Source organism: Scyliorhinus canicula, chromosome 7 (assembly GCF_902713615.1).
Source record: "Scyliorhinus canicula chromosome 7, sScyCan1.1, whole genome shotgun sequence".
NCBI lineage: Eukaryota > Metazoa > Chordata > Chondrichthyes > Carcharhiniformes > Scyliorhinidae > Scyliorhinus > Scyliorhinus canicula.
In genome coordinates this window covers 124,416,516-124,441,069 of record NC_052152.1, presented here as the reverse complement: position 1 = coordinate 124,441,069, position 24,554 = coordinate 124,416,516, and the positions used below count along the sequence as shown (strand labels likewise).

General features: G+C 49.0%; 1 protein-coding gene across 7 annotated transcripts in view; it reads left to right on the top strand.

Moving 5' to 3' along the window:
- LOC119969344 (synaptonemal complex protein 2-like) overlaps positions 1 to 24,554 on the top strand; it is an 855,597-nt gene that overhangs the window by 215,398 nt on the left and 615,645 nt on the right. For all 7 annotated transcript variants that reach the window (XR_005461337.1, XM_038802871.1, XM_038802868.1 and 4 more), the window contains exon 8: positions 13,714 to 13,796. Coding sequence is in view for 6 of the 7 variants with exons in the window: in XM_038802871.1 (XP_038658799.1) it covers positions 13,714 to 13,796 (83 nt within the window). In the remaining variant the exon portion in view is untranslated. The remainder of the gene's footprint in view (positions 1 to 13,713; positions 13,797 to 24,554) is intronic.

Below are 24,554 nucleotides of genomic sequence, written 5' to 3'. Positions count from 1 at the left end.
TAACTGGCTTTGGCAGCGCGGTAGCTGGGGTGACGTGTGGCTCAGGCCTGGGGGGATTGTTGGTCGGGGGTCCACGATGAGGTCGCGGGGTCCGCGGGAAACGACGTGAGGCTGCGGAAGGAGACTTCCATAGTGGTAGCAGCCTCCACAGTAGTATCTAAGCCCTGGGCCCCCTTTTCTAGCAGTCTTTGGCGCACATAGTTAGATCTAAGGCCCGCTACGAAAATGTCCCGCACAGCAAGCTCCCTATGTTCAGCCGCGGTAACGGCTTGATAATTACAGTCAATGGAAAGATTGTTCAGTTCCCGTACAAATTCGGCTAGCGTTTCTGTAGGCCGCTGACGGCGAGTCGTAAACACGTGGTGTGCATAAACCTCGTTAATGGGCCTAACGTACATTTTGTCCAATATCGCCAGCGCTGCGGTGTAAGAACCGGCCGGATTTAGCTGTGTGGAGATTCTGTGGATTACCCTCGCGTGCAGTAGGCTGAGTTTTTGTTCCTCCGTTGTTCCAGCGGTACTGGCTTCTGCCAGGTGGGCCTTAAAACATCTCAGCCAGTGGGAAAAAATTCTTTAGCCTCTGCATCCTGCAGGTCGAGTTCTAGGCGTCCGGGCTTGAGGGCTGCTTCCATGATTTACTTCGACTGTTTCGTAAGTATATTAAATTGATGGAACCATCAATTCTACGGACACGTGCTTGTAGGATTAGAATAGCGGTTTTAATACACTTACAACAGAGCCAGTCTGTTAGCCGTTGAACTTTCGGTGAACTGGCTGGCTGACTCTGGCACGGATCTTTATACAGCAGCTCCAGGGGGAGGAGTTCTGGGCAGAGCCAAGGGGGGAGCCCAGTACAAACTCTCGAGTACTCCCAGAGCTACTCCCCCTGGTGGTCAGGTAGTGCAACTGCACTTACAATATTGATACATATATATACTTGGAACAGAGTGACATTGGTAACTATAATACCGTGTGAATCTCATTCACCACAGTAGGTATAACATCAGGAAATATACAGTAAATGGGAAAACTTAGGAATATAGAAAGTCAGAGAGATCTGGGTGCATAGGTTCACAGGTGTTTGAAAATGGTAACACAATTGGACAAGGTAGTCAAGAAAGCATATGAGGCGGCACGGTGGCACTGCTACCTCACAGCTCCAGGGTCCCGTTTTCATTTCCAGACTCAGGTGACTGTCTGTGTGGAGTTTGCACCTTCTCCCGATGACTGCGTGGGTTTCCTCCGGGTTCTCCGGTTACCTTCCACAGTCCAAAGATGTGCAGGTTAGGGGGATTGGCCATGCTAAATTGCCCCTTCGTGTCCAAAGATTAGGTGGGATTACCGGGTTACTGGGATAGGGTGGAGGCGTGGGCTTAGGTTGAGTGCTCTTTTAAGGGCCGGTGTAGACTCGATGGGCCAAATGGCCTCCTTCTGCACTGTAAATTCTATGATTCTATGATTCATTGGACATTGAGTATGAAAACTGGCAAGTCATGCTATAATTGTATAGAACTTTCGTAAGGCTACACTTGAAATATTGTGCACAATTCTGGTGATCACACTACCAAAAGGATGTGGAGGCTTTGGAGAGGGTGCAGAGGAGGTTCACCAGGATGTTGCCTTGTCTGGAGGGTGTTAGCTATACAGAGAGGCTAAATAGACTCGGACTGTTTTCATTAGAATGACGGAGATTGAGGGGTGACCTGATAGATGTCTACAAGGTTATGAGAGGCATGGATAGAGTGGATGGGCAGGCACTCTTTCCCTGGTTGGAGGGGTCAATCACGAGGGGGGGCATAGGTTTAAGATCCATGGGGCAATGTTTAGAGGAGATGTGCGAGGCAGATGTTTTTACACAGAGGTTGGTGAGTGCCTGGAACGTGCTGCCTGGGGAGGTTCTGGAAGCAGATACATTGACGGCATTCAAAAAGCATCTTGACAAATACATGGATAGTATGGGTATAGAGAGGGATACAGAGCTAGGAAGTGCTGAGGGTTTTTCCAAAGGTGGCACCATGACCGGTATAGGCTCGGAGGGCCAAAGGGCCTGTTCCTGTGCTGTATTGTTTTTGTTCTTTCTTTGTTCTTTATTCAAGCCTCGAGCACTAAGTGAGGCCCAGTCAACTTAGGGGAAGTTAAAATCACCCACTACAACAACTCCGTTGCTTTTACATCTTTCCAAAATCTTCCTTTATATCTGCTCCTCTATCTCCTGCTAGCTGTTGAGAGGCCTGCAGTAAAACCCCCAACTTTGTGACTGCACACTTCCTATTCCTGAGCTCTGATGTACAATCAATGACTACGAGACGAATGGTAAACTATTGAGGCTTTATTGTGCTCGATGTTAAGCCTCCGGCAGCTGAACCTAAGAATGGGGGCAGTGCAGGAGAGCGTACACTTTTACACAGAACCTGCTGGGTGGAGCCAGCAGGCCGGGATTTACTGTAATGACTGGAGTACAATGGCAGTATACCGTAATACATGTAGTGTATGATCAGTGGTTTACCACATTCACCCTCTGTTTAAAAAAAGAGTCCAGCTGGGGTGAAGCAAAGTTACAGTTCGAGTCTGTCGGGGGCTTTGACCCTCCGCCGCAATCGCCTCGGTCTCGGCTGTGGTGTGGGCGCTGATGTGGGTGCCTGCGACTCCAGGAGCGTGTTGTCCTTTTCTTCTTCACCCAGTAGTGGAGCCGGTGGGGGCGCAAGCGCTGCCCGGGTGGGGGTGGCGGTGATAGTCGCTGGTGGGTGGGGGGGGAACGGCGCAGGGGTGGGGGTGGCAACCGGAGGGGGCAGTACCAGGTCGGGGGTGGGGGTGATGGTGGATGGGGAACCAGCGGGTTCCAGGTCCTGGAGGGAGACTGTGTCCTGTCACCTGTCATGGTGTGCCACGTAGGCATACTGTGGGTTCACATGGAGGAGGAGGACGTTTTCGACGAGGGGGTCTGATTCATGGGTCCTCGCATGCTTCTGGAGGAGGACGGGCCCAGGAACTGTCAACCAGGTCGGGAGCGAGACCCCGGAGGTGGACTTCCTGGGGAAGGCAACACACATTCATGAGGGGTCTCATTGGTAGCAGTGCACAGGAGCGACCGGATGGAGTGGAGTGCATCGTTGAGGACCTCCTGCCAGCGGGAGACCGGGAGACTCTTAGACCGAAGGGCCAGCAGGACGGTCTTCCAGACCGTCGCGTTCTCCCTCTCCACCTGTCCGTTTCCCTGGGGGTTGTATCTGGTCGTCCTGCTCGAGCAGGAACTGGCGCAGCTCATCACTGATGAACGAGGAGTCCCGATCACTGTGGAGAAAACGAACAAGGTGAAGATACTGTGTAGGGCCTTGATGACAGTAGCAGAAGTCATGTCAGGGCATGGAATGGTGAAGGGGAAATAGGAGTACTCCAATGATATTGAGAAAGTACAGGTTGCGGTCAGTGGAGGGGAGTCGATACTGAGGCGCTCAAAGGGGCGGGAGGCCTTCACCAGATGTGCTCTGTCCGGCCGGTAGAAGTGCGGTTTGCACTCCGCACAGACCTGGCAGTCCCTGGTCATGGTCCTGACCTCCTCGATGGAGTAAGGCAGGTTGCGGGCTTTGATAAAGTGGAAGAACCGGGTGACCCCCAGGTGACAGAGGTCGTTATGGAGAGCCCGAAGTTGATCTACTTGTGCGCTGGCACATGTACCACGGGACAGGGCATCTGGGGGCTCATTGACCTTCCCAGGGCAATACAAGATCTCATAGTTATAGGTGGAGAGTTCAATCCTCCACCTCAAGATCTCGTCGTCTTAATCTTGCCCCGCTGTGTGTTACTAAACATGAAGGCAACCGACCGTTAGTAAGGAGAGTGAATCGCCTGCCGGCCAGGTAATGCCTCCAATGTCGCACAGCTTCCACAATGACTTGAGCTTCCCTTTTGACGGAGGAGTGCCGGATTTCGGAGGTATGGAGGGTACGGGAGAAGAAATCCACGGGTCTGCCCGCCTGGTTGAGGGTGGCAGTCAGAGCCACGTCCGATGCATCACTCTCCACCTGAAAGGAGAGGGTCTCGTTGACTGCATGCATTGTGGCTTTGCCAATGTCTGCCTTGATGTGGTTGAAGGCCCGGCGGGCCTCAGCCGTCAGGGGAAAATGTTGGACTTGATGAGTGGACGAGCCTTGTCCACATAGTTAGGGACCCACTGGGCGTAATATGAGAAGAATCCCAGGCATTGTTTCAGAGCCTTGGGACAGTGAGGGAGGGGGAGTTACAGGAGGGGTCGGGCCCTCGGACTCCATTTTCCACAACGTAGCCAAGGATGGCGAAGCGGGTTGTGCGGAAAACGCATTTCTCCTTATTATGGGTAAGGTTAAGGAGCTTGGCAGCTTGGAGGAATTTCTGGAGATTCACGTTGTGGTCCTGTTGGTCATGGCCGCAGATGGTGACATTATCCAGATACAGGAACGTGGCCCGCAACCCATACTGGTCAACCATTCATAAGAACATAAGAACTAGGAGCAGGAATAGGCCATCTGGCCCCTCGAGCCTGCTCCGCCATTCAATTAGATCATGGCTGATCTTTTGTGGACTCAGCTCCACTTTCTGGCCCGAACACCATAACCCTTAATCCCTTTATTCTTCAAAAAACTATCTATCTTTACCTTAAAAACATTTAATGAGGGAGCGTCAACTGCTTCACTGGGCAAGGAATTCCATAGATTCACAACCCTTTGGGTGAAGAAGTTCCTCCTAAACTCAGTCCTAAATCTACTTCCCCTTATTTTGAGGCTATGTCCCCTAGTTCTGCTGTCACCCGCCAGTGGAAACAACCTGCCCGCATCTATCCTATCTATTCCCTTCATAATTTTAAATGTTTCTATAAGATCCCCCCTCATCCTTCTAAATTCCAACGAGTACAGTCCCAGTCTACTCAACCTCTCCTCATAATCCAACCCCTTCAGCTCTGGGATTAACCTAGTGAATCTCCTCTGCACACCCTCCAGCGCCAGTACGTCCTTTCTCAAGTATGGAGACCAAAACTGAACACAATACTCCAGGTGTGGCCGCACTAGAACATAGAACATAGAACAGTACAGCACAGAACAGGCCCTTCGGCCCTCGATGTTGTGCCGAGCAATGATCACCCCACTTAAACCCACGTAACCCGTATACCCGTAACCCAACAATCCCCCCATTAACCTTACACTACGGGCAATTTAGCATGGCCAATCCACCTAACCCGCACATCTTTGGACTGTGGGAGTAAACCGGAGCACCCGGAGGAAACCCACGCACACACGGGGAGGACGTGCAGACTCCACACAGACAGTGACCCAGCCGGGAATCGAACCTGGGACCCTGGAGCTGTGAAGCATTGATGCTAACCACCATGCTACCGTGAGGCCCCTCCTTAAGGCTAACACCTTATACAATTGCAACATAACCTCCCTAGTCTTAAACTCCATCCCTCTAGCAATGAAGGACAAAATTCCATTTGCCTTCTTAATCACCTGTTGCACTTGTAAACCAACCTTCTGTGACTCATGCACTAGCACACCCAAGTCTCTCTGAACAGCGGCATGCTTTAATATTTTATCGTTTAAATAATAATCCCGTTTGCTGTTATTCCTACCAAAATGGATAACCTCACATTTGTCAACATTGTATTCCATCTGCCAGATCCGAGCCCATTCACTTAACCTATCCAAATCTCACTGCAGACTTCCAGTATCCTCTGCACTTTTCGCTTTCCCACTCATCTTAGTTGTCATCTGCAAACTTGGACACATTGCCCTTGGTCCCCAACTCCAAATCATCTATGTAAATTGTGAACAATTGTGGGCCCAACACGGATCCCTGAGGGACACCACTAGCTACTGATTGCCAACCAGAGAAACACCCATTTATCCCAACTCTTTGCTTTCTATTAATTAACCAATCCTCAATCCATGCTACTTTACTCTTAATGCCATGCATCTTTATCTTATGCAGCAACCTTTTGTGTGGCACCTTGTCAAAGGCTTTCTGGAAATCCAGATATACCACATCCATCGGCTCCCCGTTATCTACTGCACTGGTAATGTCCTCAAAAAATTCCACTAAATTAGTTAGGCATGACCTGCCCTTTACGAACCCATGCTGCGTCTGCCCAATGGGACAATTTCTATCCAGATGCCTCGCAATTTCTTCCTTGATGATAGATTCCAGCATCTTCCCTACTACCGAAGTTAAGCTCACTGGCCTATAATTTCCTGCTTTCTGCCTACCTCCTTTTTTAAACAGTGGCGTCACGTTTGCTAATTTCCAATCCACTGGGACCACCCCAGAGTCTAGTGAATTTCGGTAAATTATCACTAGTGCATCTGCAATTTCCCTAGCCATCTCTTTTAGCACTCTGGGATGCATTCCATCAGGGCCAGGAGACTTGTCTACCTTTAACCCCATTAGCTTGCCCATCACTCCCTCCTTAGTGATAACAATCCTCTCAAGGTCCTCACCTGTCATAGCCTCATTTCTATCAGTCGCTGGCATGTTATTTGTGTCTTCCACTGTGTCCATTCGGTCCATCTCTCGCTGGAGGACCGAGACCCCATTGATGACGCCGAAGGGAACCCTAAGGAAATGGTAGAGGTGGCCATCTGCTTCGAATGCAGTCTATTGGCGGTCCTCCGGGCGGATGGGAAGCTGGTTGGTATGCAGATTTCAAGTCAACGGTGGAGAAGACTCCATACTGTGCAATCTGGTTGACCATGTCAGATATGCTGGGAAGGGGGTACGCGTCGAGCTGCATGTACCGGTTGATCGTATGACTGTAGTCGATGACCATCCAGTGCTTCTCCCCAGTCTCAACTACCACCACTTGAGCTCTCCAGGGGCTGTTACTGGCCTCAATGACCCCCTCCCGCAGAAGTCGTTGGACTTCCGACCTGATAAAGGTCCTGTCTTGGGCACTGTACCGTCTGCTCCTCGTGGCAATGGGCTTACAGTCCGGTAGGAGGTTCACGAAGAGTGAGGGTGAATCGACCTTAAGGGTCGTGAGGCCACAGACGGTGAGGGGGGGGCTGGGTTTCACCGAACTTCAAGGTAAGGCTCTGGAGGTGGCACTGGAAATTGAGACCCCCAGTATCAGCGTAGAGATGGGGGAGGACGTAGAATCTGAAGTTATTGTACTCTACGCCCTGTACCAAGAGGGTCGCGACGCAGTACCACCCCCCCCCCCCCCCCCCCCCCCCCCGGATCTGTACGGAATGGGATCCAGAGGCCAGGGAGATTTTCTGGGTGACGGGGAGAACCGGGAGGGAGCAGCGCCTTACCGTCGCTGGATGGATGAAATTCTCCGTGCTCCCGGAATCGAAGACGCAGGTAATCCTGTGCCCGTTGATCCGTACAGTCGTTGTAGCGGTCACGAGGTTGCGAGGCCGGGACTGATCGAGGGTGATGGAGGCAAGCTGCGGAAGTTGGTGGGAGGGCCGATTGGCGGTGGCGGAGGTATCAGCGGCCAGTGTACGGCCAAGCGAGCAGGGTTCCTGGAGTGCGTTCCAAGATGGCGCCGAAGATGGCAGCGCCCATGGGGCGCACATGGCGGGCGACATCCAAGGTGGCGGCACGTGGCGGGCGGCAGGGAAGGTTGCGCGCCCCTGGATCGCACATGGGGATGTTGCAGTAGCGATGCTGGGCCTAGAAATGGAAGCGACCGATCGGGCCTGGCAAACGGTGATGAAGTGGCCCTTCTTGCCACACCCGTTGCAGGTCCCGCGCTCCGTGCTGGGCAGCGTTGTCTGGGGTGCTTGTTCTGGCCACAAAAGCAGCATTTGGGGCCTCCGCAGTTAGCTGGCTGCCATGCGGCGCAGGCGTGACGTGCGCCCGGATCAGATGACGGTGGGGCCAATGACGCCCACGAGGGTGCCACGCGGGCGGAGGTGTAGGACTCCAGGTTGCCACTTCTAAGGAGTTAGCGAGCTGTACTGTCTCTGTGAGGTCGAGTGTACCCCCCTCTAATAAGCACTGGCGGACGTAGTTGGACTTAATACCTGTGACATAGGCATTCCTGATCAGCAGTTCCATGTGCTGGATTGCCGATTGATTGGCAACTACAGTTTCTGCCAAGTATCCGCAAGGCACGCAGGAAATCGTTCTAAGACTCCCCCGGGAATTGCCGTCTCGTGGCCAAGAGGTGCCTGACGAACACCTGATTTACAGCCCTGATATACTGTCCTTTCAGTAGTTCTACCGCCTCCGTGTGGGTGGGAGCGTCCTGAATGAGGAGGAAGACTTGTGGGCTCACCCGTGCGTAGAGTAGTTGGAGCTTCTGTGGGTCTGAGATGACTTCTGTGGATGCTTCGAGTTATCCTTCAAAGCAGGCTAACCAGTGCTCGAAAGTCGCTGTGGCGTCGGCTGCGTGAGGGTTCAGTTCCAGGCGATCCGGCTTGAGTAAGACGTTCATCTTCAAAATTCTAGCACAATAAATTGATGTACCATCAATGACTATGAGACGAATGGTGAACTATTGAGGCTTTATTGTGCTAGATGTTAAGCGTCCGGCAGCTGAACCCAAGAATGAGGACAGTGCAGGAGAACGTACACTTCTATACAGAGGGTGGAGCCAGCTGGTCGAGATTTACTGTAATGACTGGAGTACAATGGCAGTGTACCGTAATACATGTAATGTATGATCAGTGGTTTACCACAAGCTCTTCCCATATTGCCTCACTGTATGAGCCCTCTGAGGTGTTCCCCCTGCAATAAAGCTGTGATATGCTCTCGAACCAGTAGTGCAACTCCACCACCCTTTTACCTCTCCCTCTATCCTGCCTGAAACATCAAAATCCTGGAATATTTAAATATTTAGCTGCCGATCTGTTCTCTCTCTCTCCCCCCCCCCCCCCCAAACAATTCTCTGTAATGGCAACAACATTATAGTTCTAAGTACTAATCCTCCTTACCTGTTACATTTCTCGCATTGAAACAAATGCACTTCAGACCACCAGTCCCGCTACGTTCAGCAACTTCTCCCTGACTGCTCTTCTTTTGAGTCTTACTGGCCTTATTCTTGAGTTCTCCCACAGTTATTTCACCTTCTGACCTATTGCTCCGGTTCCCATCTCGCTGCCACACTGGTTTAGCCCTCCCGTGTGACACCAGCAAACCTTACGGCCACAATATTTATGCCCCTCCGGTTTCGATGCAACCCGTCTCTCTTGGAGAGGTCCCACCTGTCCCGGAAGAGATCCCAATGGTCCAGAATGAAATCCCCACACTGAGCTCAACTCCAGAGTTTCACTCTCTTCAGCGAGCAATTGGATTGCATTGGATTTGATTTATTGACACGTGTACAGAGCTAAAGTGAAAAATATTGTTCTGTGTACAGTCCAGACAGATCGTTCCATGCATGTCACAAACATAGAACATACATAAACATGCAATGCAAGTACATAGGCACAGGCATCAGGTGAAGCAAACTGAGTGTAGTATGACTCAGTAGAAAAGATGTCCAAAGAAATCAGTTCAGCCCATAAGAGGAGGAGTCTGGTAACAGCAGGGAAGAAGCTGCTTTTGAATCTGTTAAGTGTGTGTTCTCAGACTTTTGTATCTCCTGCCTGATGGAAGAAGTTGGAAGAGAGAATAACCCGGGTTGGAGGGGTCTTTGATTATGCTGCCCGCTTTCCCAAGACAGGGTAGATGTAGACAGTTGTTAATGGATGGGAGTGATGGACTGGGCTGTGTTCATGACTCACTGTAGTTTCTTACTACTTGGGCTGAGCAGTTGCCATACCAGGCTGTGATGCAGTCAGATCGGATGCTTTCTATGGTGCATCTGCAAAAATTACTAAGAGTCAATGTGGACATGCCAAATTTCCTTCGTTTCCTGAAGAAGCATTGCTGCTGTTGTGCTTTCATGGTCGTAGTGTCGACATGGGTGGAACAGGACAAATTGTGATGATGTGTACAACTAGGAATTTGAAGCTGTCAACGATCTCCACCTCGCTCCACTGATGCAGACAGGGGTATGTACGGTACTTCGCTTCTCATAGAATTATAGAATTTACAGTGCAGAAGGAGGCCATTTGGCCCATCGAGTCTGCACCGGCTCTTGGAAAGAGCACCCTACCCAAGGTCAACACCGCCACCCTATTCCCATAACCCAGTAACCCCACCCAACACTAAGGGCAATTTTGGACACTAAGAGCAATTTATCAGGGCCAATCCACCTAACCTGCACATCTTTGGACTGTGGGAGGAAACCGGAGCACCCGGAGGAAATCCACGCACACACGGGAAGGATGTGCAGACTCCGCACAGACAGTGGCCCAAGCCGGAATCGAACCTGGGACCCTGGAGCTGTGAAGCAGTTGTGCTATCCACAATGCTACCGTGCTGCCCCTCCTGCTTCCTGAAGTCAATGACCAGCTCCTTAGTTTTGCTGATGTTGAGGGAGAGCTTGTTGACGCTACACCACGCCACTAGATTCTCTTTCTCCCTTCTGTACTCTGACTCATCGTTGTTCAAGATCCGATCCACCACGGTCATATCACCAGCAAACTTGGAGGTGGAATGAGAGCCAAATTTTGACACAAAGTCGAGGAACCAATTGCAAAGTGAGGAGCCAAGCCCTCGATTTGGGAGTTTTGATATGAGCTTGGTTCGGATTATGGTGTTGATGGCAGAGCTGTAGTCAATGAATAGGAATCTGATGTAGGTGTTCTTGTTTTTTGAGATGCTCCAGGGATGGCTGTAGGGCCAGGGAGATGGCATCTACTGTGGACCAGTTGTAGCGGTATCCAAATTACAGTGGATCAACGCATTCTGGTAGTATAGAGTTCATGTGTCTCATGACCAATCTCTCAAAGCACTTCATAATGATCGATGTTAGGGCACCTGACGGTAGTCGTTGAGCCACGTTACCTGGTTCTTCTTTGGCACTGGTATGATGGTGGTCTTCTTGAAGCAGGTGGGAACATTAGAACGGAGTAGGGAGAGGTTGAAGGTGTCTATGAACAAACCCACCAGTTGTTCCGCGCAGGATCTGAGTGCACGACCAGGGACTCCGTCAGGACTAGTTGCTTTCAAGAAGGCTGATCTGACTTTGGAAGCTGTGACAGTAGGTATGGGTGTGTCCAAGGCTGCTGGGCAGTTGACACAGTTTGATGGTTTCCTTCTCAAAATGAGCATGGAATGTATTCATCGGGGAGGGGAGCGCTGCTGCCAGAGATTCTACTCAGCTTTGCTTTGAAGCCTATTATGTTGTTTACGCCTTGCCACAACCGATGAGAGTCCGTGTCGTTCGTCTGTGACTTTATTTTCGTCTGGTATTGTCTTTTGACATCCCTGATGGTTTTGCGGAGGTCTTACCTGGATTTCTTGTATAGGTCGTGTTCACCTGTTTTGAACACCTCAGACCTGGCCTTCAGTAGAGAGTGAATCTCCCGATTAAACCATGGTTTCTGGTTGTGGTACATATGTAATACCTTATTTGGCATGCAATCTTCTACACACTTGCTGATGAAGTCTGTTATGGTGGTGGCATACCCGTTTAGGTTGGCAGTTGAGTTCTTGAATATGGACCAGTCCACTAACTCCATGCAGTTGCGTAGGAGCTCTTCTGTTGCCTTGGACCAGCATTGCACAACCTTCTTAACCAGATTCTCCCGCTTATGTTTCTGCTTGAATGCCGGGAGTAGGAGTACCATCTCATGGGTCACTTTTCCAAAGTGCGGTCAGGGGATGGATCGGTAGACACCCTTGATGTAACAGTGGTCGAGGATGTTGGCGTCCCTGGCGGGTCAGGAGATATGTTGGTGGAATTTTGGCAGTTCACTCTTGTGGTTGGCCATGATGAACAAGGCCTCCGGTTATTCTGTTTCACTGTTATTTATAGCATTATACAATTCATCAAGCGCCTTCTTCACTTTTGCCTGGGGTGGAATGTAGACCGCTGTGATAATGGCAGAAGTGAACACCCGTGGAAGGTAGTATGGATGGCACTTCACAGTCAGGTATTCCAGGTCCGGAGAGCAGTAGTTCGCCAGGGTTGCCATGTCCGAGCACCAGGAAGAGTTAATGAGGAGACATACCCCTCCATCCTTCGCTTTGCTCGATGACACCGTGCGGTCCATCCGGTGTTCTGAGAATCCGTCAGGTTGTATGGCACAGTCCGGTGAGGTAGGGGTGAGCCATGTCTCAGTGAAACAGAGCACACAGCAGTCTCTTACTTCCCTCTGAGAGAGAGCATGGTGGTTAAGTTTATCCAGCTTGTTTTCGATTGCTTGAACTTTTACCAGGAGTATGCTGGGGAGAGGTATTGTAAGAGGTGTAGGACGAGGATCTGTGGGAGAGAGCTCGCAACGCTATCTTGAATTCTTCTTCCCACACTTATCTCAACTCCAGAGTTTCACTCTTTGCAGCACGGTAGCATGGTGGTTAGCATAAATGCTTCACAGCTCCAGGGTCCCAGGTTCGATTCCCGGCTGGGTCACTGTCTGTGCGGAGTCTGCACGTCCTCCCCGTGTGTGCGTGGGTTTCCTCCGGGTTCTCCGGTTTCCTCCCACAGTCCAAAGATGTGCGGGTTAGGTGGATTGGCCATGCTAAATTGCCCGTAGTGTCCTAAAAAGTAAGGTTAAGGGGGGGGGGGTTGTTGGGTTACGGGTATAGGGTGGATACGTGGGTTTGAGTAGGGTGATCATTGCTCGGCACAACATCGAGGGCCGAAGGGCCTGTTCTGTGCTGTACTGTTCTATGTTCTATGTAACTCCAAACTCCCATACTTAGCTCAACTTCAGAGTTTCAATCTTTGTAGCTCGCAACCACTGCAGTTAGCTCAAGTTCAGATTTTCACTTTCTGCAGCGAGCAAATAACACACTTAGCTCAACTCCAGAGCTTTACTATCTTCAGCCAGCAACTCCCACACTTAGCTCAACTCCAGGGCTTTACTCTCTCTTCAGCCAGCAACTCCCACACTTAGCTCAACTCCAGGGCTTTACTCTCTCTTCAGCCAGCAACTCCCATACTCAGCTCAACTCCAGAGCTTTACTCTCTTCAGCCAGCAACTCCCACACTTAGCTCAACTCCAGAGCTTTACTCTCTGCAGCCAGCAACTCCCACTTAGCTCAACTCCAGAGCTTCTCTCTCTGCAGCCAGCAACTCCCATAATTAGCTCAACTCCAGAGCTTCTCTCTCTGCAGCCAGCAACTCCCATAATTAGCTCAACTCCAGAGCTTCTCTCTCTGCAGCCAGCAACTCCCATAATTAGCTCAACTCCAGAGCTTTACTCTCTGTAGCCAGCAACTCCCACTTAGCTCAACTCCAGACCTTCACTCTCTGCAGCCAGCAACTCCCACTTAGCTCAACTCCAGACCTTTACTCTCTGCAGCCAGCAACTCCCACTTAGCCAAACTCCCGAGTGAGCTTTACTCCCTGCAGCCAGAAACACCCACACTTAGCTCAACTCCAGACCTTCACTCTCTGCAGTCAGCAACTCCCACACTTAGCTCAACTCCAGAGCTTTACTCTCTGCAGCCAGCAACTCCCACACTTCGTTCAACTCCAGACTTTTACTCTCTGTAGCTGGCATTCTCTGCCGACTGGCTTTTAAAAATATTCTTAACTTCCCCGACCATTAATACGTCCAGACTTGTTAACACCTCCATTCGTCACAGATGAATAAGCAAACATAACTAGGTGATATGGCATTGTAGGAATCATCTCATCAGAATTCAGGACTAATAATTAAACACTGTTTTTAATCAGAAATTGAAAGATGAAAAAGGAACTGATAAAGGACAAAAACGAGTAGCTGCCACTGAGAAGTCACACAGCAGGATGGAAGATTGGTATGTATTATTGCAAAATAATTAATGTACTGTTTTCACTTTATTCAGTGACTGAAATATAGAGATAGCTTAATAAAAGCTTCAAAAATTATTCCATTTGCACCTAAACTTCTGAATGATTGTGTAAATGAATGTTGAAAAGTTTCTGGGTATGGTGGGTATAAAAGGAGCACAAACAAAATTAGGATCTGAACGATGCCGGGATAATCATTCTGTCAATTCATATAATTCGGGTCAATTCATATAAATAGGCTTTTATATAAATGGTGGAAGGGAAAGGATGTGATAAATTAAATAGAGAAAACAAATCAAAGATCAAGGTAGAATAAGAAAAATGATGATCATGGCCTGGGAGGCCGAGACAGTGCTTACAAACCTAGCCAGTGCATCATCTGGTAAATTGAGAAGGTAGTAAAATGGAAAAACATAGAAATAAATGCACTGCACCTTCGAATGCATGCAGATGAATTACCTGCATAAATGGGAATATATATGTGTGATCTGATAGTCATTACAGAAAAATTGGCTGTGGGATGACGAAGACTGGGACCTAAATATTATTCAAGGGTGCATAGGAAGCTAGTAAAATGTAGAGAGATAAATCTGTTAATTAAGGTTGACATTGGTACAGTCAAGAGCAATGACCTTATTTTTGGAGATCAAGATATGGGGGTATTTTCCAATAATTTCGGTCCTTTTTTGGAGAAAACCAGAGAGCATCCTGTCAGCATTGTTGGCATGCCAAATTTCCCTATGTTCAGCTACTTATTATGTGGAGATGCCTGCGTTGGACTGGGGTGAGCACAGTAAGAAGTCTTACAACACCAGGTTAAAGTCCAACCTGTTGGACTTTAACCTGGTGTTGTAAGACTTCTTACTGAGCTACTTATTAAAAAAAGGTCACAGGTTTTGATGCCGTGCTCCAGGTTGCCTGCTTCTTATGGTTGGAGCTTTTACATGCCTCCCCAGCACTTGTTCCACGTCCAATCGGAGGAATTGCAGCCAGGAAGACAGCGCTACAATTCTCTGAGGGAGCCCTGACCAATTTGATGAATGGGTTGGAGAAGAGGCCCAACGTCCTCGCCCTTCCCAGGAGTAAATGGTCAGTCTGCAAGGTCATCAACCTGCAGGACAGGCTGTGGAAGCGAGAATGAGCATCAGCTCACTACATAAGAGGACAGGGATCCAGTGCAGGTCAATGATGAATAACCTTCGCGCAGTCAGGGTTAGTCACCCTTCTCATGTGTGCACACACCATTAACACTTATCTCACTTCCATGGTGATATCACTCTCAGATAGCTCACGGGGTCCCGACACTCTCCCTGCCGCACAACCCCCTGGCTGATTTATCCCCTCACTTGATCCTCTCCGTTTCAGATTCCCGCTCCCATTCAACTACCATATATGCCAAACATTCTTACCATCTGACCTGGTATGAGGTCTCATTGCAGCACAAACTTGTGCACTTTGGGGCAGCATGGTAGCACAAGTGGATAGCCCTGTGACTTCACAGTGCCAGGGTCCCAGGTTCGATTCCCTGCTGGGTCACTGTCTGTGCAGAGTCTGCACGTTCTCCCCGTGTCTGCGTGGGTTTCCTCCGGGTGCTCCGGTTTCCTCTCACAGTCCAAAAAAGTGCACGTTAGGTGGATTGGCCATGCTAAATTGCCCTTAGTGTCCAAAAAGGTTCGGAAGGGTTATTGGGTTACTGGGATAGGGTGGAAGTGAGCACTTAAGTGGGTCGGTGAAGACTCGATAGGCCGAATGGCCTCCTTCTGCATTGTATGTTCTATGTTTAGAACCAATATGAGCGGGCATAGCCTAACGTAGTGATGCTCGAATTACAGACCCTCATTCCATTTGAGGAAAGACCTTTGAGCTGGCTGGAGTGGAAAAGGATCATTCCACACTGTGGGGGCAAAAGACGAAAGTGAGAACCCTCAGCCATGGTACCATGGTTTGGTTTCTGCTATCCTTCTGCCTCTACCCTGCACTAATGTAGGTTAATCAGTCGACCAGACCGGATCTTTGGGCATGGCGGACACAAGCAGCTCCAAAGAAAATATGTTGGAGAATAACATTGAAGAGGTGTCACAGCTGTTGCCCACACCTTCCACCAGTGCAGATATCCGCACCTTGGTGGGCCATTGAGTAAGCAGGCTTCTGGGTCATTCACTGGTAAGCACCACACAACTGATGATTCACAACAAGCAGAGGCAGGGATGTCCCAGGGAACCAGCACTCGTAGGGAAGTTCAAACCCAGGATTCTTCTGAGCCCCAGATGGCACGCCTCTGGACTCAGTCATCCCACAGCTGATGCAGCTACAAAGGCAGAAGGTTGAATATCAGGAAGAGATATCCGTCCTTGAACTGCAGGGGTGACTGGAGGAGTCCCATTGCATTCTGTCTGAGGAGATGGTGTCGTCAACTCCCAGGCAACCAGGCCAGCACAGCAAGGTTGATGTCCACAGTGGAGACATTGGTGCACTTGATGAAGGAGACGTCCATTCCATGGCTCAGGTCATGACCTCCATGGCTGACGGCGCGAACTGCATAGTGCAGGGCATCAATTGTGTGGTGCAGGCACTTGTGGGAATCCACAGTGTCAGCTCCAGGGGATGGTGGAGCTTCTGGACCACACTGCAGCTGCTTCTCCATCAGAGGAGCCAGGGACCGCAATGCACCCACATGGATGAGGATCATCTCATGCATTGCCTGGGTGGGGCCTTCCACCCAGGAGGTCCTGGGATATGTGATACCCTCACTTGCTATGATGGACACAGTTCTAGCTCTGCACAGCGAGGAGGACAGCACTGCAACACCCATGCTGCCTGAAAGCAGGCCCAGACCCACAAAATCCAGGCCCCCCTGGGGACACCTGCCAAGGTCATCTTAGGAAACAGGGTGTGGCAGTCAGCAGGCCATCTCACTTTTAGCTGTGAAACCTGGGATACACCTAAACGTAGCAACAGGGTTAGGAAGGCTAAGAGAATATAGTCACAGCGCGGGCATGGGTCAGTTTAAGCATAATCACCATTTAATATATTAAAAGTCACTTTGTGCATCCTTTAAGTGCATCCCCGCTCTTATTTCATTGCAATAGGCACAGCCAGCCCCAATGTATAGGCTGGAAGCGCAACACTGGCACGTTGTCAATCTCCTCTTAATGAATGGCAGCTCAATGGTTGCCCCGCGCTACCCCTGTATTGACATAGTTATGCTGATGTAAAAGAGTGAGCACCAAGAATACGTCCCCCGGCAGGTCACAAGTAAGAAGGTTATGTAACCCATGGGGGGGGGGGGGGGGGGGGGGGGGGGAACAACATGTCTGGCCACCTTAGTCCTGATGCTCCCCAAAACGAGAGGCTATCAGGGCATCCTGGGCCCTGCACACCATTTGGACGCTGGCCATTGCCCGGAGTCCTTCCTCCACCTCTGGGGTTTCCCCTTGCCACCCTCCTCATCTGCGGAGATGTGGCAATTCTCCATCTCCTCTTCATCCAGATCCTTGTCCCATAGCAATACCAGGTCATGAAGAACACGCACACCACAAAAACACCGAGTACCTCTGGAGACAGTACTGGAGAGCTTCCCCCCATGGGTCCAGACACTGGAACCACATTTTCAAGTGGCCGATCGTCTGCTCAACATGCATATGCTTAGCAGCATGACCCTCACTGCAACGGGTCTTAGCGGGTGTTTGTGATCTCCCTACTGACATCATTATCTACCTCCTGAGGAGGGCACGCTTCGTCCCTGAGGAGTCAGCTCTCCAGCTGTTGGTCTTCCTCGAAGATGGCCGAGATCTGAGAACGTAGCTGTTCCCAGGGAAATAGACACACACTCTCTTGTGAATCCTCGTTGGACACTTGTTTCCTTTTAATTCCTGTTCTTTTGGCTGTTAGACTTCATGCATCTGGGCATTGCTGGGGCCTGCCCGTTTAATTGAAAAAACAATAGCAGGATATGCTCTGACATAAGTGATGACCCATTTAGACGGTCTTGGCCAGCTGCATTCCGGGACAAACCCCTAATGCCGATTGTGATTGGTGGAACCCTTCAGAAGCTTCTAGAAAGCAGGATGGATCCCGGTTTCAGTTTCATTTTGGGACAGAGCTGATGAAGGCATTGAGTTCACTCTCCCTGCAGGGAGTGGAATTCTTTCAAAAAAACCCAGTTGGAGGCTATGCTATCTCCTCAGCTGAGCTGGTACGCATTCAATGTGAGACTGTTTCTCTAAATTAGGGCTTTGACTGGAACTGCAGAGCTAAGCAGGAGCCTGTTGAATCTCTCTCCGTGAAGGAGTAACTTTCTCTGTCAAATCTTGGCTGGAACTCCCTTCAGGTAAACAGAGCAGTTAGTTGGCATTCAAAGTCTGAAGATGGAGGTGGGAGGGGGAGCCTTCCGGATTCCTCTCCAATTAAGGTGACATGACCACTCGAAGGACTTCTGAAAACTGCTGCTCTGATATTCTGTTTAACCCGACAATCTGTTTGTGAGTCTGCTGAAGCTGACCACACATCAGAAACTGAGTAGACCTGAAGTGCATCTTCTGAAGGTAAGGCTCAGCTGCAAACAAGTTTTAGCATGTCACTGGAGAGGATCCGGCCTGAGTGGCACGGCCTGAAGATGCAAACCAACCAATGGTTTTCAACACCTGCATTCTGAAGAGTTCAGCACCCACAAAGACCTAAACCCTAGCAGCGAAGATCCTCTATTCTCTCATAACTTGTTAATCCCTGTTATTTTTGAACCTATCCTACTCCCACCATGTGTCTGGGTGGAGGGTGGAAAGGGATTTTAGGAATGGTCAGATGAGCAGACCATTGTTCATCTTGTCTTCTTGTTATAAATAAACGTTTTTTAATGTTTTACTTACAAATCTGGTGCATGTAACTCATTGGAGCAGTCAAGGGTCAAAGATCTCAGGAAGATAGACAAATTATTGGTTAATTCTCTTATGTCGGGACTCTGGGATCTGTGGGGCTGGAATTGACCGCGCACTCACCCAGGGTGTTGTAATAACCTACATAATGCATTGTCGCAGATGGTCTTCACATTGAGAGAGTGGAATTCCTTGCAGTTCATGAATGGTTCCCCATGCTACCATGGGCAATGTAGAGCCACGTATGTGCAGTCAATGAGACCCTGTGCTTGGAGCAGATCAGCTATTCTGGCGAAGCTGATGGCCCTGAAATCCTGATTCCGGTCAAAGTTGATGTAGTTGTGAATCCTCACAAATAACGCACATCTCTTAGGTACTTATGTCCTGCAGATTGGGAGATGTCACAGAGGTCCCCATGCAGCCCTGAAATGAGCCACTGGCATTAAGTTCAGCATAGCTGTGACCTTCAGATAGTAACATCTCCGAGCTACCTCAATTCCCCTGGTAACTCAGCAGGCCCTGCCACCCACTCTTCTGCAGGGTATTGGTCAAAGAACAAAGAGCACAGGAACAGCCCCTTTGGCCCACCAAGCCTCCGCCAATCCAGATTCCTTATGTAGATCAACTACTCATTGCCCTAACGATCTATATCACTCGATTCCACACCCGTCATATGTCTATCAAGATAAATCTTAAACGTCGCTTTGTGCCTGCCTCCACCATCTCCACTGGCAACACGTTCCAGGCATTCACCACCCACTGTGTGAAAAACATTCCCCACACATCTCCCTTAAACATTCCCCCTCTCACCTTGAACCACTGCCCCCTTGTAATTGAGTCTTCCACCCTGGAAAAAGCTTCTGACTATTCACCCTGTCTCGTAATTATATACAGCTCAATCAGGTCTCCCCCCCCCCCCAGCCTCTGTCTTTCCAACAAAAACAATCCAAATTTATTCAGCCTCTCCTCATAACTAGCACCCGCCAGACCAGGCAACATCTGAAATTATATCGGTCTTCTTGGAAGTGAACCCTCGGAAAGCGATGGGTCCTGACGGGGTCCCTGGTCTTGCACTCAGATCCTGCCCGTAGCAGCTGGCAGATGAGTTTGCGGCCATCTTCAACCTCTCCCTACTCTGTTCCGAGGTCCCCACCTGCTTCAGGAAGACCACTATCATTCCAGTGCCAAAGAAGAACCAGACAACGTACCTCAATGACTATCGTTTGGTGGCCTTGACATCGATCATAATGAAGTGCTCTGAGAGGTTGGTCATGAGGCACATCAACTCCATACTCCCAGAATGCCTAGATCCACTGCAATTCTTATACCACCACAACTGGTCCACAGCAGATGCCTTCACCTTGGCCCTACACTCATCTCTGGAGCATCTCGACAACAAAGGTTGTCTATTCCTATTCATTAACTACAGCTCTGCCTTCAACACCATAATCCAAAACCTGGGGCTTGGCTCCTCACTCAGCATCTGGATCTTCAACTTTCTGACCGATAGACCACAATCAGTAAGAGTAAACAACAACAACACCTCCATGAAAGTCCTCAATACTGGTGCCCTGCAAGGCTGCATACTAATTTACTCCCTATACACACACGACCGTAGTGGGCCGGATCTCGAATAATGACGAGTCAGAATGCAGGAGGGAGATAGAGAACCTCATGGAGTGGTGCAGCGACAACAATCTCTCCTTCAATGTCAACAAAACTAAAGATCTGATCATTGACTTCAGGAAGAAAAGTATTGTACATATCCCTGTCTGCATGAATGGGGCCGAGGTGGAGATGGTTGACAGTTTCAAATTCCTAGCTGTGCACATCACCAATAATCTCCTGGTCCACCCACGTTGACGCTACGACCAAGAAAGCACAACAGCTCCTATACCACCCGGCTTATTCACTCTTCCAGTTTCTTCCATCAGGCGGGAGATACAAAACCCTGAGAACATGCACTAACAGGTTCAAAAGCAGCTTCTTCCCCGCTGCTACCAGACTCCTGAATGACCCTCTTATGGACTGAACTGATCTCCCCATGCAGCTTCTCTACTGAGTAGTACTGCACTCCTGTATGCTTCACCCGATGCCTGTGCCTATTGTGTATATATGTTTTTCCTATGTACGTTTTTCATGGCTCTAGACACTCAAAGAAAGAGGAGCTGTGTTTTCTCCTTCTGTCTGCTGCCGGTTGTCTGCTGTCTCTGTGAGTCTGCAGTGATTGTGAGTCTACAGTGAAGGTATTTCAAGCTGAAGGAAAAGAAAGTACCCAACTGAAGGCCTAACGTTGAGAATGAAACTAACTGGAAGGTATCCATCTGTATCAAAGATCCTTTATCTTTTTATTTTATTATTATTTCTCTACCCTCTCCACCACTCCTTCTAATCTGTGTTGTTTGTGTGTGCAGAGGGTGGAACGAGTTATAAAGCGGGTCTGGGGGGTGTTGAACATCAGATAGTAGACTGGCAGTTGTATTTTTTGCCCATTTAATTATAATTATAATTACTGTCATTAATAAAAGGTTACATGTGTTTAAATTTTTTAACTTGCTGACTGTAGTCAATCAAAGCCACAAGTATTAACATAAAATCTAATTTCACCTGTGTTGTGACTTAGTTTGCTTGTCCATAATCCCTGGATAAGCAGAAAGTGATGCTTTGGGGTAGAGTATATCTTAAAGAGGCACTAGGTTTGCAGTGGCATTTCAGAATGGCTCTGGAAGTGGCTAAGCCCTTAATTCAGGTGGATGACCTGTCTTATATTCAGTTGCAAGGGCTTCAAACCTCGTTTTCCGAATTTTACGCGATTTCGAGCCCTCAATGCCATTTCCGCTGATAGCGAATGCAGACTCAAATTCCACCTGTAGAATCAGTTTGGGCAGAGATAGGAAATAATAAAAAAAGGGGTGGGATTCTCCGTCTCGACAGCCAGCCAATGGGGTTTCCCATTGTGGGCAGCCCCACACCATTGGGAAATCCCTGGGCTGCCGGCGCAACGGAGAAGCCCAACAATGGAGAATCCAGCCCAGGAAGTCATTTGTGGGAGGAATTTATAGCTCCCCTAACTATTAGTAGACTGTAGGATAGGTTATAAAGAAAACAATAAAATGATTGAATTTCACATTCAGTTTGACGGAAGGAGGAGTGGAAATTTAAATAAGGGCAATTATGAGGGACATGAAGTAAGAGCTGGCCAAAGTGAACTGGGACATAAGGTTAAGGAATAGATCAGCAGAGATGCAGTGGCAGACATTTAAGGAGATATTTCAGAAAAGATTCAATTCAGTGAGATGGAAAAGAAACCTATCGGATGAAAACACAATCTGTGGCTAACTGAATAAATTAAAGATTGTATTAGTATGAAAGAAAAATGATATAAATCATGCAAGGATAAGTAGCAGATCAGAAGATTGGGCAGAATATATCGAACAACAAAGGATAACCAGGAATAATAAGGAGAGAAAAATGGGCCTCTTGTTTTGACTCCACTTTCCCCCCCAAGTTGCAAAATTGTGAGTTTGCTCCAGAGGCATTGGCCCATCAGCAATTTTGCTGGTGCAACACTCACCATAATATGTGCATGGTCCTGTAATTGAAGCGGAACTGAGCAAGCCACTGTCTGTTTCTTCATGCCATTTTTAAATGTTTGGACTGCCTGTTTAGCCAGGCCATGAGAAGAATGGTGTTATGGTGCCGTTCGGATGTGTTCCATCCTATTGGACTTTCGGCTGGTGGAGGGATCCCGTTCTCTGACATGAGGACCTCCGATATCCCATGGGTACAAAATGCCTGCCGGAGTTTCTCTATGGTGGTACTGGAAGTTGTGAATGGCATTCAATGTATGTCCATCCATTTAGAATGGCATTGACAAGATTAAAAACATTGACCCCCATTAATGGTGCTTCTGATTTTCCTCGCGTGACAGGCAATGTTTTGCCAAATTTTCAATGTCAGAGCCAAGCCCTGGCCACCAGATGTTGCTCCTTGTGAGCATCATCATTTTGCAGACTCTTGGGTGACCACCTTTAAGATTAGGCTGGCCTGGCCAAGGGAGGACAACTCGGGCTCCCCACAGAATGATGTCATCTTCCACACTGAATTCTAGGTGTTTAGATAGGAAGGGCTTTCAGTCCTCAGTTGGGCGTTCTTGGCTTCTGCTGCTTGAGATTACGTGGTGTAGTTTTGCCAGCATGTGGTCCTTCTGGGCCCATGTCTGGGTTGGCTTGGCAGATGTGAGCAGGGTGTCCTTGCAAGTCATGATAACTTTGTCCATTACAGATGAGGGGGTTGGGGGGAGAGCTTGTGGGCAATGGTAGGCAATTCAGGACATCAGCATTATCTGTGTGCATTCCTGGGCAGTGCTCATAATCTGCCAACATTTGTGTCCAGCGCTGGATCCAAGGCCATGAGAGGAATCACTTTGTTCTCTTCTAAAAGGCCCAACAGTGTTTTATCATCTGTGATCATCAACCGTAGACGTATAGATGGAATTTTTTCTCTCCAAATATCACAGCCAGGGTCTCTTTCTCATTGTTCCTTATCTTTCAGGGTTCGTGATGCATATGAAATCGGTCACTCAGTGCCATCGTCCCATCGATGGAAGAGGACTGCCCCTACTCCATATGGAGAGGCATTGCATGTTAGTTTCAGTAGTCTGTGGGATCGTATCAGAGGTCTTATGGGATCCTAGTGCACTAGTTTGTTGGACGATAGCAGATGTTTCACTTTTGTGAATGGTTTGTCCTGTGGTACCTGCCACGACCACTGCTGATTCTTCTTCAACAACGCGGGCAGGAGTGCCAATAAGGTGGCTAGGTTGAGGATAAATTTCCCATAATAGTTGCTGAGGCCTAGGAACAACTTGAACTCCGTCTTGTTTTGTGGGGTCGGTGCCCCTTTTATGGCCTTTACTTTGTCCTCTATAAAGCGCAGGCCGTCCTATGATATCTGATGTATGTTATCTCGCCCGTCTGATATAGGCACTTTTCCTGCTTGAAGCGGATACCTGCATCGGAGAATTACCGTAGGACATCCTCCAAGTTTGCCAAGTGTTCTTTCTCGGTACATCTTGCGATTAATACATCATCCAGGTGTACTGCAACCTGATTTGCATTGTGAAAATTTTCCAATCAGTTTGCAATCAGTCTCTGCCCAGAAGATCCTAATCCTTGTACGACTATGTTGGGGAGTCTGCCCGCCTGTTGCTCATGGGTAACTGGGGTCACGGTAGTTCCTACGATGTGTAGAAGGTTCCTCCTGTACGGTGCCAGCCTGCTCCTGGCGTCTCCTGGGCCCAAGGGTACAATGCTGACTCAGAGGGGCCTGAAGGTCTGTCACCCTACAATGGAATAAGAAGTCTTACAACACCAGGTTAAAGTCCAACATGTTTGTTTCAAACACTAGTTTTCGGAGCACTGCTCCTTCCTCAGGTGAATGAGCAGTGCTCTGAAAGCTGGTGTTTGAAACAAACATGTTGGACTTTAACTTGGTGTTGTAAGACTTCTTACTGTTCTCACCCCAGTCCAACACCGGCACCTCCACATCACCCTATAATGGAGACAGCGGCTCATGTGTCCACTTTCATTTCCAAGGTGTGGTCGTTGACCTGGAGTTAAATTTTTATTGGAGCGACTGCATCATTTCATCCTGTTCAGGCTAGTGAATTTTCAAGGCCCGTGCTTGAGGTGGCTTTGGCTTGCGGCCTGAGTGGTACGCATACTGATGATTCTGACAGCCTTGCCTTCGATATTTCCTTCAACCACAGGTATGGTACTCTTGCGACTGTTCCCCGAAGTCCTCAGGAGAAATGTCCCTAATATTTCTGATTTTTTGTGGAAGTCGACCCATATCCTTGCCGTGGCTGAGTGG